Source organism: Otolemur garnettii, unplaced genomic scaffold (assembly GCF_000181295.1).
Source record: "Otolemur garnettii isolate 467f Iridium unplaced genomic scaffold, OtoGar3 scaffold00283, whole genome shotgun sequence".
In the NCBI taxonomy this organism is placed as follows: domain Eukaryota; kingdom Metazoa; phylum Chordata; class Mammalia; order Primates; family Galagidae; genus Otolemur; species Otolemur garnettii.
This window is the reverse complement of record NW_003852678.1, coordinates 732,096-747,743: the sequence shown is the minus strand read 5'-3', so window position 1 is coordinate 747,743 and position 15,648 is coordinate 732,096. Positions and strand designations below refer to the sequence as shown.

General features: G+C 54.9%; 2 protein-coding genes across 4 annotated transcripts in view; both read left to right on the top strand.

Moving 5' to 3' along the window:
* Positions 1 to 6,010, top strand: part of ADSSL1 (adenylosuccinate synthase like 1) — a 17,585-nt gene extending 11,575 nt beyond the window's left edge. For 2 of the 3 annotated variants that reach the window (XM_003803170.3, XM_023508866.1), the window contains 8 exons: positions 333 to 440; positions 561 to 642; positions 854 to 980; positions 1,504 to 1,658; positions 2,473 to 2,597; positions 3,720 to 3,817; positions 5,038 to 5,187; positions 5,647 to 6,010. In XM_003803170.3, the coding sequence (XP_003803218.1) occupies positions 333 to 440; positions 561 to 642; positions 854 to 980; positions 1,504 to 1,658; positions 2,473 to 2,597; positions 3,720 to 3,817; positions 5,038 to 5,187; positions 5,647 to 5,699 (898 nt within the window). In that variant the 3' untranslated portion in view covers positions 5,700 to 6,010. Of the gene's footprint in view, positions 1 to 332; positions 441 to 560; positions 643 to 853; positions 981 to 1,503; positions 1,659 to 2,472; positions 2,598 to 3,719; positions 3,818 to 3,965; positions 4,067 to 5,037; positions 5,188 to 5,646 lie in introns of those variants that run through there. The other variant, XM_023508865.1, reaches the window with a different exon arrangement.
* A 2,499-nt stretch (positions 6,011 to 8,509) lies between these two features.
* On the top strand, positions 8,510 to 14,685 carry SIVA1 (SIVA1 apoptosis inducing factor). The gene is made up of 4 exons (XM_003803182.3): positions 8,510 to 8,670; positions 11,025 to 11,219; positions 12,237 to 12,393; positions 14,454 to 14,685. The coding sequence occupies exons 1-4, from the start codon at positions 8,553 to 8,555 to the stop codon at positions 14,509 to 14,511; spliced, it is 528 nt and encodes a 175-aa protein (XP_003803230.2). The 5' UTR covers positions 8,510 to 8,552; the 3' UTR covers positions 14,512 to 14,685.
* Positions 14,686 to 15,648: the final 963 nt, after the last annotated feature.

Here is a 15,648-nt window from a genome sequence, read left to right as displayed (position 1 = left end):
GGGTCATAGATGCAGCATACAATCCAGTGGAAGCAGTAGCTGGCAGGTCCTGAGACCAGTGTCCACAGTGCTGGGCCTGGAGATACAGAGAAGGCAGGGTCAGGGCTTGCCCAGGATGACCTGCCACCCTGCCAACCCCAACACGCCTGTTGCCAGATGTCCATGTGGCTCTCATGGCACCTTGACTCCTAGATATCACCACTCAACCAGCACCTAGGGTGTCACCCCGCTCAAACTTTTATCCATAGGGTGGACCTGGGCTCTTAAGGGGGCTGCCAGGCACAGCTAGTCAGGGCTCCCAGTCCTCACAGCACCCGCTCCCCACTTTTCAGCATCGGCACCACCAAGAAGGGGATCGGGCCAACTTACTCCTCCAAGGCTTCCCGGACGGGCCTCCGCATCTGTGACCTCCTGTCAGATTTTGATGAGTTTTCCAGCAGGTGCCCTGAGCCCCTGCAGCCCCAGGAGGGTGGGGAGAGGAGACAGGACGTGGCGTGTGAGGCCCCACAGGGTCAGGGTTCCTGGACCACAGGGGAGTCACAGCAACTGTCACTTTGCAGGTTCAAGAACCTGGCTCACCAGCACCAGGCCATGTTCCCCACCCTGGATGTGGACATCGAAGGGCAGCTCAAGAAGCTGAAGGTGAGTGCTGGGCAGTGGCAGGAGGACTGGGGGAGGCTGGGGGCATGGGCAGGCCAGGACCCCAGGGTCTGCTTCTTACCCAGTGCCTGTTGGATAGCCATGGAGCACACCTGTGCCCCTGTCATCAGTCATGATTATGGGCTGGACATCCTTTTTGGGGACCAGGGTCCCCTCCTCTGCCCAGGGCTGCACTCTCATTCTGACCCTTTAGGGCTTTGCTGAGCGGATCAGACCGATGGTCCGAGATGGTGTTTACTTTATGTATGAGGCACTCCATGGCCCCCCCAAGAAAATCCTTGTGGAAGGTGCCAACGCAGCCCTTCTCGACATTGACTTTGGTAAGGCCTGGGGTGTGATCATCACAACAACCTCTATCTGCCTGGCAAGCCAGGCCGCTGCTGAGAGCCACAGGAGCACATAGGGAAGCAGATGTCAGAGTCACAGCCACAGAGCCACCCTCGCCCATGGAAATGGTCCCAGTGTCCCTGTGTTCCCAGCTTCAGTGGGGGGGGGGGTAGAATGAGTGAATGGAGGAAAAGGGCCAGGATGATAGCCAGGCAGTTGGCAACGCTGGTTAGTGCAGCCTCTCGACAGTCTGTATGTCCCCATCCCTGAGCACATGAGCACATCAGCTAAGCCCTCAGTGGCTACCTCAGTCCACACCAGGAGCAGCTTTCTCCCTCCCTTCCTCCCAGACCCTGGTATGAGCAATATGGCCCAGCACCCAGCCCAAGCAGGTCTCTCCCCATGGTGGGCCTTCAGACCCACCTCTGGGAAACACAGGGAGAAAAACTGCCTGCTGCCTTGGGTTGGGGGCATCAGCAGGGTGGTGGGCAGCCCCCAACCCACTTTGTCTTGCAGGGACCTACCCCTTTGTGACCTCGTCCAACTGCACGGTGGGCGGTGTGTGCACGGGCCTGGGCATACCACCCCAGAACATAGGCGATGTGTACGGCGTGGTGAAGGCTTACACCACACGTGTGGGCATTGGGGCCTTCCCCACTGAGCAGATCAATGTGAGTCCCCAGCCCCTACCCGAGGAGGCCAGGCAGGGTACCCCAGGGCAGGGGGAGTGGAGATGCAGTGGGGATGGGTGGCCATTCACACCACTCGCAGACTCCCAACGGGCGGGTTGGGGGTTGAGGAGGGGCGTTGGATGTTGGTGTGTTCCCACTGCAGCAGCAGCACGCAGCCTGCACCACACACGGACACATGCACACACACACATGTACACAGGCGACCTTGTTTCCCTGTCTCATAGCCCTCTCAGACGTTCCTGTTTAGGACACCCCTGTTTGAACCGCACGGGCTCAGAGAGGTCCCTGTCTTGGCAGGGGTGGGGGTCTGTCACTGTCAGGATAGAACTGCGGCTAAAAGCAGAACCCCCACCCTCCTTGGCTCTTCAGCTTCAGGGGTGTTTCTGGAAGCTGCTGGGATCCCCAGGAGGCAGCAGCGTTCCCTTCTCAGCCTCACCTATGAACTGGCAAGGCAAGGGCATGGCCTTGTCCTGTGCAGGGAGGAAGAGCAGGTGCTATGAGGGGGGCTAGGCATCCCGCAAAGGTGGGGCTAGGCATCCCGCAAAGCTGTGCTGTAGGGCCAGGCCTACCAGACCCTCACTGAGCTCTGGGCCAGTGTGTTCTGGAAGAGGAGCCAGTTGGCAGAAGCGCGTTGGCAACATGGCCCTGACCCATGTGAGCTTCAGCTGCCAGACACACCTGCCAGAGACAAGGAGATACGGGCAGCAGTGTGAGGGGTGGCTCTGTCAGTGGTGGGCAGGAGCACAGCATCCCTGCCTGGCTGGGGAAGACTGTCTGCTCTGCTCTCACATAGGAAATCGGAGACCTATTGCAGAACCGTGGCCATGAGTGGGGAGTGACCACGGGTAGGAAGCGGCGCTGCGGGTGGCTAGACCTCATGATCCTGAGATATGCTCACATGGTCAACGGGTTCACCGCGTAAGAGCCCTTCCTTGGGCCCAGCACAACATCCAGGACTGGCCCTGCCCCTGCTGTGTGGGCCCAGGGGGCTGGGGGGGGGGCCTGTTGCTCGGTGCAGCCTGGGGCTTCATCAAGGCTCCCTCTCTGCTCCTCCGGGAGACAGGGTCTTACATGGGGTGTGACTGGGTATCAAGCAGTGCTGGGCCCAAGCCCTGAGTCCCCAGAGTCCTGGGGGAATGGCCTGGCATGTGCAGGCCTGCTTCTTTCATTTGCCAGCAGGCACCTGGGAGCTGGGATTGCCTGGACACCCTGTTGGAGGGACTGCAGAACTTGGTGTGACAGGCTGGCAGGCTGAACATCAGACACACATTTACCCTTTCCCCCCAGGGGCCCAAGGGGCCCCTGGCATTTCTAGACATTTCATCCAGTGGGGTGGCACAGAGCTGGGAGGGCCACAGTCCAAACCTGCTGGTGACAAAGTGATGCTTGGCAGTGGGTCCTGATTGGCATGAGTTTCTGAGTGCTTCTAGCTGCATGGGGAGAGCCCACAGTCCAGCATGCCAAATTCAGCTTCTCCCTAGCAGCGGTTCTCAACCTGTGGATTGCAACCAATGAAAATACATCCTACCTATCAGATATTTACATTACGATTCATAACAGTAGCAAAATTACAGTTATGAAGTAGCAATGAAAATAATTTTATGGTTAGGGGTCACCACAACATGAGGAACTATATTAAAGGGTCATGGCATTAGGAAGTTTGAGAACCACTGCCTAGAACCATGTGGTACCAACGCAGGCCTCAAAATAAGGATGCAAAGCCCTAAGCAAGAAAGGCCACCTGAAGATCCCGAGGCCCCTCCCTGCAAGGATGGCGGTACAGAACAGGCACCCAGGGGTCAACCCAGGTGGGCCCCAGAGGTGCCCCACACAGCAGCCGCCCAGAGGCAGGAGCTCCATGGTCATGCCTGCTGGGTGGCCATGTTTTCCTGAGTCACATTATCGTTACTGTCTACTCCCCATGAATCTCCTAGTCATCACCTGTGAACCCCAGAGGAGAAGCCAAGTCCGACAAGCAGAGGGCAGAGCCACAGCGCTGCAGACCACCTCAAGTCTGTCTCTGTGTCTGGTTTTGGGTAGGCTGGCCTTCACGAAGCTGGACATCCTGGATGTTCTGAGTGAGATTAAAGTCGGCGTCTCGTACAAGCTGAATGGGAAAAGGATTCCCTACTTTCCAGGTACCTGAGATGAGGTGGTGGTCTCTCTGTCCACTACTCAGTTCCATGGACCTGGGACTTCTCAGAGATGGAGAAGTCCTGCACGTTCAGTAGGCAAAGGCAAGCCGCCTATCCCCAAAGACTTGCTCCTGGCTTTTGTCTCCTCCAGGCTCTCCCCAAGGCAGGCCCGGGGGAGGTCTGGCCAGGCCTTAGGCCGATGCAGGTACCTTCCCGCTGCCCCAGTTTGGGAATGGCTGGTGGGGGAGCAGGCCTGGGTTGACAGAAGCCCATGTGACCACCCTGACCTGCCGTAGGTAAGGGCAGCCTCCAGTGAGCCTAAGATGCAGGCCTGAATCACACAGACTGCTCTGGAAAGCCCAGGGTACTGTGCTAATGTGATTTCTTTTCTTCCTTTTTTTTTTTTTTTTGGAGATAGAGTCTCACCCTGTCATCTGGGGTAGAGTGCCGTGGCATCATAGCTCACAGCCACCTCAAACTCCTGGGCTGAAGCAATCCTCCTGCCTCAACCTCCCAAGTAGCTGGGACACAGGCACCAGCCACCACATCTGGCTGGCTTTTCTCTTTTTAGTAGAAATGAGGTTTTACTCTTGCTCAGGCTGGTCTTGAACTCCTGAGCTCAGGTGATCCACCCACATCGGCCTCTCCCAGAGTGCTAAGATTACAGGCATGAGCCACTGTACCTGGCCTTTTGGGTTAGGTTTCTGAGACCTAACTGGGGTTTCCCCGACTGTGCACTCCTTCCTTAGAAAGTGTGAAGGGACAGCCCAGGCACCCTTCCTGGCCCATGGTACAAAGCCATTGCAACAGGAGCCCTTGTTCCAGCATGTCCTACCAGTAAAGGGTGATTGGCTTCTACCTTGAGTTGCAGATGCCCTATACCGTGTTCCCACCCTCAGGGAGCTCATCTCTTGGGGTCAGGGAACATAGATCCTCAAGGATCCCTTAATGCTTTAGGATTATAGAATCGCTTAGAATTTCCAGGCACAGCCTTGGAGCTCCTCTGCTGATGTCACCACAGTAGTTGGGCAGTTAACCAGCACATGCCAGGGTAGTGACCTATCCGAAAGGGCGACAGCCAGTGTCCGAGCCCCCCTGCTGTGCCCTGCTCACCACCTAACAGAGAGCCACACAGGGTGCCTTGCCCGCCCTGGACACCTTCCTACGGCTGAGGTCCTGGGTGGGCCCCGGGGTGAGACTGCTCACACAATGTGTTTCCTCAGCTAACCAGGAGATACTTCAGAAGGTTGAAGTTGAATATGAAACACTGCCAGGATGGAAAGCAGACACCACAGGGGCCAGGAGGTGGGAGGACCTACCCCCGCAGGCCCAGAGCTACGTCCGCTTCGTGGAGAACCACGTGGGAGTTGCAGGTGGGTGCCCTGCATCCTCAGAACCCCAAGTGGCCCATGTCCTGGTGCAGACCTTGGTGAGTGGGTCAACGTAGCAGACAGAGAAGTGAGGAGGGCCTGAGCTGGGGTGGATGTGGCCCTGCCAGGGACAGGCGCCTGTCAGCCACCAAAAGGACAGAGGGCATGTGTGTGCTTTCTCACATCACGGGGTGTCTGCAGCCAGAGGAAAGGCCACTGGGGAAGCCATTCTATATAAAGAGGAGGCCATTTGCAAGGTGGGGCTGAGGGTGGGCTCTTGCTCTGCTGCATGAGGATTCATGCCCCAATGTGTACATCCTTTATACACATTTTAATTTATAACTTAAAATTAGAACTATGTCTGTTTGAAGAAAACATAGTCCCTTTTACTAGATGAACTACATTAAAAGATGTGCAATTAGAGAAAGTTTTCCCTCCATGAATGCTCTCTCTGCCTCTCAGTCAAGTGGGTCGGAGTTGGCAAGTCCAGAGAGTCGATGATCCAGCTGTTTTAAGTGCCAGCCAGTCTGGCCCCACAGGCTGCAGCGCCCTGTCCCATGGAGATGGTGGAGTCACGCTCCTTGGCGATCACAACCAATGCCATGAACAAAGAAGTATGAAAATGATTTCCTGGACTATTTCTATTTAAGCCTTCAATTCAATGCATTGATTTCTACAATGAATTTAAATATCAGAAAGCCAACTTGTGTATGTTTTTCAAATTCTCCTCCTTAAAATGAGCTAAAGTACTTAAAACAGAAAGACCTTTTGTGACACATTGTCACACAATTGTATGCCCAGCTGGAACGATGCAAAATAAACATCTGGTAGCTACTGAATGAGGTGGTTGTTTACTGTTTGTTTGGACTTTGTCCTTGTAGCTTTTAAACACTAAAAGTGGACAATTCACTGTGCTGAGTCTGGACAATGCAGCTTCCTAAGAGCTACCCGTGTTTTTGGTGTCACAAAGCTAAGCTGTGTGTTTGCTCAAGGCAGGAGGATTGCTTGAGCCCAGGATTTGGAGACTGCCTGAGCAATGTAGTGAGAAAGAAATGAAAAAAATGAAGAAAGAAAATTAGGATGGTGGCAGGTACCTGTAGTCTCAGGTCTTCTGGCGGCTGAAGCAAAAGGATCACTTCAACCCAGAAGTTCAAAGCTAGTGACAGTGATGATGACACTGGTGGGCCCATCTCTAAAAAACAAATTATATTCTAGAGCTGTCGCCTGGGGAGGACTCGCCCTCTTGACCCAGGACTGACTCCTTCCCAGGAGTGACAAGGCCTCACCAGCAACCTTCCTATTACAGGTGGGCACTCACGGTCATCATCTCCCTGGATTTTCTTTCCTGGGATGGGCCACATTGTTATTGGCAGAGCTGTGCAAGGCACATGGTAGCCAGTGCCCTTCTGAATGCTGAGTGGCCTCCTTAATAACTTTCAGAGTGTGGGGTAAGTTTAGAGAAAAAACTGCCTTTTCAGCATTCTTTCAGCAAGGGTGGGGATTCAGTGGAAGGCACAGAGCCCCTGCGGGGCATTGGTTTCACAGCGGGGACAGAGTTCCTTGGGTTCCAAGCTCTGTATGTGGACAGCGTTCCTTGGGTTCCAAGCTCTGTATGACCCACACCTTGGAAATGCTTACAGCTCAGTTCTGAATCCCAACTCCAGGAGTGCCAGCAAACTTCCCCAAACAGTGCCAAGCATGGCCTGCAGGAACTGGAAGGCAGGAAAACATTATGCAAAGGCAAGTCGTGGCCTCCCTGGTGGGCAAGCAGGGAAGAGATCAGCCTGGAGTTCCTAGGAATTCCTTTTGTCCATTACATAGCAGGAGGGACAACAGGAGAGAGCCCCAAGGCAGGGGTGCGCCCCTGGAGGAAGGTGGGTGGCAGCATGTGCTGGGCCATCATGCCAATAGTGGGCACTGCTGTCCTCAGGAGGTCACTGTCTTGCTCAGCAACAGACATGTTGTTTGACGACCAACCACAGCAGACATTTTCCAAAAGGAAATCATTCTATTCTGTATAAAAAGCTATAAGCTTAGCTGTGCAAGTATAACCTGCCATTTTGTTGTTGTTTCAGAGACAGAATCTTAATCTGTCCCAAGCTAGGGTCATAGCTCACTACAGCCTTGAACTCCTAAGCTCAAGCAATCCTTCTGCCTCATCCTCCTAAGGAGCAAAGACTATAGGTGCCCGCCACCACTCTCAGCTGTTTTTTTCTCTTTAGATATGACATCTCACTATATTGCCCAGGCTAGTGTTCAACTCCTGGGCTCAAGTGGTCCACCCACCTTGGCCTCCCAAAGTGCTGAGTTTACAGGTGTGAGCCACCGCACCCCACCTAACCTGTCATTTAAATTAGAGAACTGCAAAAGAAGTTTTCAAATCTGTATTTTGTTGTAGCTGCTCCACACAAACCCAGTTGTTGTTATTGTTTCTCTTCATCTGTGGATGAAATCTTGAGGCAGCAGCTGCAGGTAAAGCCATCAGGTATCTGGGGAAGTTTTACCACATAAAAAGGGCAACAACTTAGTGGGAAAATGACTCTTCCCCACATCAACTCTTTGACATATTCCAGGGTCAGGAGACTATGTCACCGAGTGATGGACCAATGCAGACAAACCGGCAAATAATTCAGGTCTCCATCCCTTTTTCTCAGAAGCAGTACAATAGGGCTCTTTCTACTCTACATGGAGGATCCGGCTCCCATGCAGATGAGGCCATGGTAGTCGTTTAGGGACCAAAAGGAAGAGAACGCGATGCCGCCGATCCATCCCGTCCCACCCTTCTCCTTAGTCGGGTCTCCCGGGTCGACGCGGCCTATCCAGCCCTGAGCCTTTCTTGAGCCCAGCCCCCGACGTGGTCCCCGCCTACCTGCCTTGCACCTCCCACAAGCCCCGCCGTCGACATCTTCCTTTCCTATCCCACGCCCGCCTCTCCTGAGCCGGGTTTCTCCAGTGCACCAGTGTTTCCCCTTTACTGTCGTCGATCCCGTGTCCGCCCCGACCTTGCTCCCAGCCTATCCTGAACCGTGCTCGTAGGAACCCCGTCTCCTAATTCTCTTCCGACCTATCCTGCGCCGGGTGCCCACGAGCCACGCCCACCAACGCGCTCATCCTGACCCCCAACCTCGCCCCGGCCTTTCCCGCGCCGCGGAGTCCCGCCCCGACGTCGCCCTCTACCTATCCAACGCCTCGTTGTGCAGAATCCCCGCCCCCAGACCTCTTACAGGCTTATCCCGGGCCCTGCTGCGCCCTCGCCCCGCCCCGTCCGCTGAGTGGCGCGCGGCTGTAACGTCACAAGGTCCATGCCCAGGCGCGCGCAGCCGCGGAGCCGCATAACTCGGGCCGGGCATAGCTTGGGCCCTGCGGTCATGCCCAAGCGGGGCTGTCCTTTCGCGGACGCGGCCCCGTTGCAGCTGAAGGTCCGCGTGGGTCATAAGGAACTAAGTCGCGGCGTGTGCGGGGAACGCTACTCGCGGGAGATCTTCGGTGAGTGCGTGAACAGCTGCCGCGGGTTTGCTGCGGCGGGACCACGAGCGGGCCGGGCCGCCACTGCCTCTCTGAGGCTCGTCCTGGTCAGGGGGCTCTGCGGGGAGATGGGCTGGCCACGTTATGGGTCAGTGAACAGGACGTGAGTGACCCCCAGGTGGGCAGGCATACTCTGCCCTGCCTTGTTGTGCCCCCTCCCACCCGAGCCCGGTTATTCTTCGCCCGCAGCGTTGGGACTTTGTAGCAGATACCTTGGTCTCTGCATTCGCGTCCCCGCAGACCCGGGAGAGGTCGGCTGTGGGATATCTTGGAAGAATTAAACCGGAATAACGGTTCTGTCCCAAGAAGTATTTATGGATCACGCCCCCCCACCCCTTGCCTTGCGCTGTGCTGGCCCGGCCCGGGAGACCAAAAGCAAACGGGACGGCCGCGCCCCCTGCGTTCCTGGAACGCACCGGTCGGTCCAGGGAGTCAGCTGGTGGTGAGGGCAGGCTCAGGTTGTGGCAGGAGCACATTGGGGAAGGAATGGGGGAGAAGATGTCTGGAAGGACCAGAATCTAAGTCTCTTTTGACAAGGCGGGTAGAAGGGAGCCAGGCTGAGAGGGACAAGATGGAGGAGGAAAAGGCAGCGGGGTTGGCGTGTGCGGAGGCCAGGGGGCGAGGCAGGAGGCGAGAGAGCAGAAGAGCACTTTCCAGTTCCAGGAGGGGTGTTAGAGAAGCAAGTGCAGAGATGAGTACCATGCCTGCGGGTCGGATTTTCTCCGGCAAGTTTTAGGCATATTGATACTATTCATCGTTACTTTGGAATGATTAATAACCTGGGTAGACACAAAGTGGAGCTTATCTTACCTAATGATGGTAGGGGCTACAGGTTTATAGCATGGAGCAGTTAGAGATCTGACGTGTTTGTTATTGAGTGGTGCCACTTGTGCTTTGGGAATGAGGTAGAACCCATCCTCCACCCCTCTCCAGCTCTTTTTCTTCTGCTGTTTCTCCCCCAGCATCAGCAGCCGCTCTGCACTTCTTCTGCACTAGGGCTGCAAAGTCAGTTGTTCTCCCAGACCATGCAGGTAGTAAACGAGGGAAGGCACAAAGGCTGTGGTTGAAGAGTAAGTGTGTTACAGTTGAACTAAACAGGAGTGGGGACTACATCAGTCTAACCCTTAAGTCCTAGTATTTGCCAGGACTTATCACTTCACAGGACTGGGTCAGGCAGGGCTGCTGGTCTTGCTGGGCCTTCCATAGTAAGTGTGACTCATGTGATGAAAGCCAAGCCACAGCTGTCACCTCATCTCTTTGCCATGAATATAGCACAAGCCCTTGAGAACAAGGATTAGCCTCACTGTGTGACACCCCCCATTTCCACCCACTTGTAAATGAGGGGAGAAATTGCAAAAGATGAGCAGAGTGATAGGAGTGTCCCTTCTGTGTCCTTGTATTGGACACAAGTGGGGCTGTAGGGTGGGAACCTTCCTGAAGGACAAGGGGAGGGGAGAGCATTCAGGAAGAAAAGACACAAGTGTAGCTGGCTGTCCATCAGCTACTCTGTTAGCGTCACCCTGTAACTATCGTTGCTGCCAGTTTCACACAGAGCCATGTAGGGTTTCTGGGATTTCAGCCATGTGAAGGTGAGGTAGAAAAGGAAAAAACAAAGCCCTGTGGGTCCAGAGCTGGTGAAGATCTCCAGGCAGCTGTGCTGTCACCTGACAAGAGCTGCAGTTCTGGGTGCTGAGCAGCCACTTCAAGGCAGGGTAGGAGGGTGTTCCAGAGCAAGAGGTCTGGAATGTTCTGGGATACCTTATCAGGAGCCGGCTGCTGCCCTGACCTGCCAGCAGCCGTGCACTAGGTGAAGCAACAGGCTGCACACCAGCCTGCACATTGGTCTGAGATCATAGGCCAGCTCAGCCTCTGGCTGCTTCCTGCCAGGCGGCAAAGGGGGAACCCATTTTTGTATTAAAGCTCCACAGTGCAGAGCTTCCTCTGTGCTTCACAGAGTCTGCTTTTAGGGGGACAAGTGTGCTGGGGAAGGGGCCACAAACATGTGAGGTGAGGCCAGCTGTGAAATGCAGCAGATGAGCAGAGTGATAGGAGTGTCCCTTCCGTGTCCTTGTATTGGACACAAGTGGGGCTGTAGGGTAGGAACTTTCCTGAAGGACAAAGGGAGGGGAGAGCATTCTCTGCGGAGGCAGAGCAGGACCAGCCTTGCTAACACCAAACTTGGGCTGGGGTTGCTGGGTGATAGCCCCTAAGGGGGGCTCACTGTGCCCACCCAACAGGGTCCATGTGAGACTTGTAGAATGAGGGGGCATCCTGTGGTGCACTGGTATGAACACGAGGGTGATTGTCTTCCCCAGAGAAGACCAAGCAACTCCTTTTCCTCGGAGCCCAGGCCTACTTGGACCATGTGTGGGATGAAGGCTGTGCCATCGTTCGCCTGCCAGAGTCCCCAAAGCCTGGCCCTGTGGGGGCCCCAAGGGCTACACGTGGGCAAATGCTGATCGGACCTGACGGCCGCCTGACCAGGAGCCTTGGGCAGGCCTCCGAAGCTGGTGAGTGGCATGGGCTGTAGAGCTGAGGGCCATATACAGAAGCTTCTCTTGATTGGCAGAATTGTCTGCTCGGGTGCTTTTCCTGCTGGGTAAGCAAGAGTCTGGCCCAGTTTGGGGAGTTGGGCACATGCTGGAAGGCTCCAGAGGCTGCCTGACCTCACCAACATCCAGGTCTGGACATGGGTAGCAGCTTCTAACTCATGGGCCAGAAAAGGAGTAGAGACTCACCTTGGTCCCCCACCTGCTTTCCACCTGCAGCCCTCTCAGGCAGCCCTTGGGGCTGGAGACAGGCACTATGCATCATAGACCATTACCTGTGCTATAGAATAGAGTTCCTATGTACAGCGCCTGTGGCTCAGTGGGTAGGGCGCTGGCCCCATATACCTAGGGTGGCGGGTTTGAACCCAGCCCTGGCCAAACCACAACCGAAAATAGCCAGGTGTCATGGTGAGTGCCTGTAGTCCCAGCTACTTGGGAGGCTGAGGCAAGAGAATCGCTTAAGCCCAAGAGTTTGAGGTTGCTATGAGCTGTGATGCCATGACACTCTACCCAGGGTGACAGCTTGAGACTCTGTCTCAATAAATAAATAAATAAATAAAATAGAATTCCCAGTCTCACTCCCATATCTGGTCTGTGGGTCTGGAGGGGCCCAGGACCTTTGGGCTAACCAGGGAAGCAGTGAACCTCACCTCTGGGACACTAGGGCTCTGTCACCAGCAGTCAGGGAGTTGCTGAGCCTTCCAGCCTGGGCTCAGGTAGCAGAGGGTTCTAGGGAAGGGAAGTAGTTTGAACTTGGAGCGACATCACCCCCTGGAGGGTGTCCAGGCACATCTTCCCCTGGAGCTCTCCTTAGTGACACAGAGTCTGCACTGCCCTTGACTCACAGGTTGTCAGAGAATCCAGTGCTAGGTAGGGGGGTAGTACTCTGCCCTCAGGTATGTAGGGAGGTGGGGGGACTGCCACCATAAGCTCTTGCAGTGTCCTTCCCAGCTGACAGTGTGGCATTTTCCCTCACAGACCCGTCCGGGGCAGCATCCATCGCCTGCTCCTCATGTGTTCGAACCGTGGATGGAAAGGCTGTCTGCGGCCAGTGTGAGCGGGCCCTGTGCAGGCAGTGTGTGCGCAGCTGCTGGGGCTGTGGCGCCGTGGCCTGTGCCCTTTGTGGCCTCATGGAGTAAGTGCTTTTGAGCTGCCAAAATTGTGTCCCCAGCCAGCCATGCATGGGGGATGAGTAGGCTGCCCACATGGGGAAGGGCCTGGGGCACCCACTTCTGTAGTTGTCAACAGGGTGCCTTCAGGTAATGCCTGAGGGGATGAGCTGGAATGGCAATGAAAGCCTGGCCCAGCTTTGGTGGTTAGTGACCCTTTCAAAAGGTAATCCAAGTCTCCCAAATTGCCTGCTCTGTGTTTTGCTATGACCCCTGTCATGAGCAGCATGACACTTCATCTGCTGAGCCCTGTTCCGAGGACTGAGCCGCCAGCATGTTCCCACAGGTCTGTTTTCTGTGTGATGTGCTCATTGTTTGAGGAGCCCCCTGCACATGACTGCAGAGCTCACTGCGGCTTTCACTGCAGTTATGCTTGTCTGTTTGGTTGTGGACTGTTGGCTTAGCTGTCATTTGTGTGTGCACATGAATCGGTCCTTACTTAAAAGGCCCCATGACCACTGGTGGCCTATAAGAATGGGCAATGCAGCCCAGTAGAGAGCACGACTTCACCTCAACACACATGGACCTGGCTTCTCCAGGTGAACTTGCAAGATTGTGAACTACATGCCACATGCCTCCATTCTCTTCAGTAGGGTGGGGGCTTGGAGTCCCAGCAGAGGTGCATGGGGAGAAGCTCTGAGGCCCTATGGCTGGCCACCCTTGACTTTGCTGTGGGAGTAGGGCTACCCGGCATCCAGTCTGGGTAATTACAATTGTCAAGTCCTCTTTCTTTGGTTTTCACCAACCTACTTCTACTCTTTCTGCTTGTGGGTAGACTGAAAAGACATGGTCTCCCCACATCAGGCAGCCTCCTCACTGGGGAAGAGGTGAACCCAGAGCAGAAAGGCAGGGTGAGGAGAGAGGCCCCCAGCGAGGAGAGCCTTACAGAGCCCCCTGGAGTCCCTTCCTGCCCACAGAATTCGCATCTAGGTGCCTGAGAGTCCACCCTATTTTCCAAATACAGGAGCACTACTGTAATTCTGCCACCCGAGGCACTGTAACAAACTGGTCAGCATGCAGAGGAACTAGGCCTACTATACTGACAAGTGCATGTGGTGCATGTGCAGTCTATGAGAATGAGGTCAGCTGAAGGAGGTGGTCAGTGTAGGGAGGGTCAACTGTGAAGGTTCTACTCCAAATAGCTTGTTCCAAGTCACAGCAGGAAGCAGTGTCTCTGTATCCCTGTGATGGGAAACGTGGGCCTCGGTGCCCACCCCTGCTATGTCCCTGCTCAGGCCGTGAGCTGTGTAAGGGACGGAGGGTCTCTCCTATAGCTCCAGTTTAACTCAGACACAGCCTGCCTGTGGCCCCGCACTGGCCCCCTCTGCTCCAGCAAAGCTTCTGAAGTGCCTGTGGCGAGCGGCTCTCACTGTTGACTCACCCTGGCTGTGCTGTCCTCACTCGAGTTTTACACAGTGTGTGTCTGACTGGGGTCCTTGTCCTGTCCCTCTGATTGCTTTCTCCCTATGGTCTGCTGGATTTCCTACTCTTTACCCTTAGAGCCTTGATTCCCTATTAAACTGCTGTGGCCCAGGGGATCTGACGGGACCTCAAGGTGGTTTCTGTGGAGAGCTTCCATCTTGTTGGAAACTCAAGTTGGGCCCTAAATGGACTTACCTGCCATATGAGTCGGCTGTGGCCACAGTAACTAAGTACCATGGACTTAGGGGCTCTGACAACAAACTTGTTGTTTCCCAGTTGTGGGGGCTGACAGTCTGAGAGGGAGGCGACAACAGGCTGGATGCCGCTGAGGCTGTGAGGGATCAGCCTGCCTCCAGTGGCTGCTGGGATCTTGGTGTGTGGTAGGTGGCTGGCCCTCCTGGTACCTCCTCACGTAGTGCTCTTTTGGGGGCACCAGTTCTATTGGATTAGGGCTCCACTCCAACGTGCCACCCTCTTAACTCATCTCCAGATGAGGTCACGTCCTGAGGTGTGCCAGGGTTAGGACATCGCCATGTGAGCTGCAGGTGGCGGGCACAAAACAGCCCCTAATGCTGGCTTTTCTCTCCTCCCGTTGATGTCACAGCTGCAGCGATGTTTACGAGAAAGCCCTGTGTGCCAGCTGCGCCATGTTTGAAGCCTGAGGCTTGCTCAGGTCTGCTGTCTTCCTGAGGGCCATGCCAGTGGACAGCAGCCTTCCTTGGACAGCCAGCACTGGAGCTCACACTGAACTTGGGGGGAGCGGGAAGGGGTGCCTTTTACACATTATGTTTTGTACTCTTAACGGCGGAAGTGAGTAAAGCCTTTGTATTTGCACACCCTTGTTTGTGTTCACAGTCCTGAGGGCGAAGTATGTGAGCCACTGCATGGAGGGCGTCCACCTGGAAGGGATGCAGGGCTATGGGAGCTACCTGGCCCTTCTAAGAGGCATGCCCTGTTATCTGGCACTTGGGGTCCCCAACTTGGTGTCCTCTCTCCAGATTGGAGTGCCTTGAGTGTGTTCTGTCCACGCCCATGTGAATGGGACATAGGGCTTGCTGCCTGAGCAGCTCTAGACGAGAGTAGCAGTTACTTGGGGCAAAGGGCAGGCCATGGTGTGGCTAGGCACAGCCAAGAAGGGCCTTCACTGCCCCTGTGGGCAGTTGTGAGGGGCAGGAGACATGGATCTAAGGGAAAGCTGGTGTGTGGGCAGAGGGCTGAGCTGGGCCCGGAGGGGGACTTGCCACTGTGAGGCACAGGACAGAGCACTGCAGCAGGGTCAGGGCCCTCAGAGGGGTGCCCAGAACCTCAGTTTCTGGTGGGCTGGTTCAGCTACTTAGACAAGATTGCAGGGGATGGGGTCTTCCCTGGACTGAGAGCATCCTGAAGCCAAATCTGCTTGGCAGCAAGAGTGCCAAGGGCACTAGAGCAGATGGCGAATATGAAAGGTTGGGTGGTTTTCTTATTTTGAAAATCACCTTAAAAAATAATTGTCTATACGGATAGATATTTCTCAACTGGGGCTGTGTCCACATAAGCCCATCATATGCTGAATGTGTGTTGCTTCTGCACCACCACAAAGTCAAAAAAATCATAAATCAAACCATCGTAAGTTGGGGACTGTCTGTGTATACAGAACTCCTAAAACTTAGCAATAAAAAAAAAATCCAGTAGGAGCACAGTGGCTCCACCTGTAATCCCAGCACTCTGGGAGGCCAAGGCAGGAGGAACCCTTGACCTCAGGAGTTCAAGACCAACCTGAGCAAGAGTGGGATCCTGTCTTTTCTTTTTTTTTTTTTTTT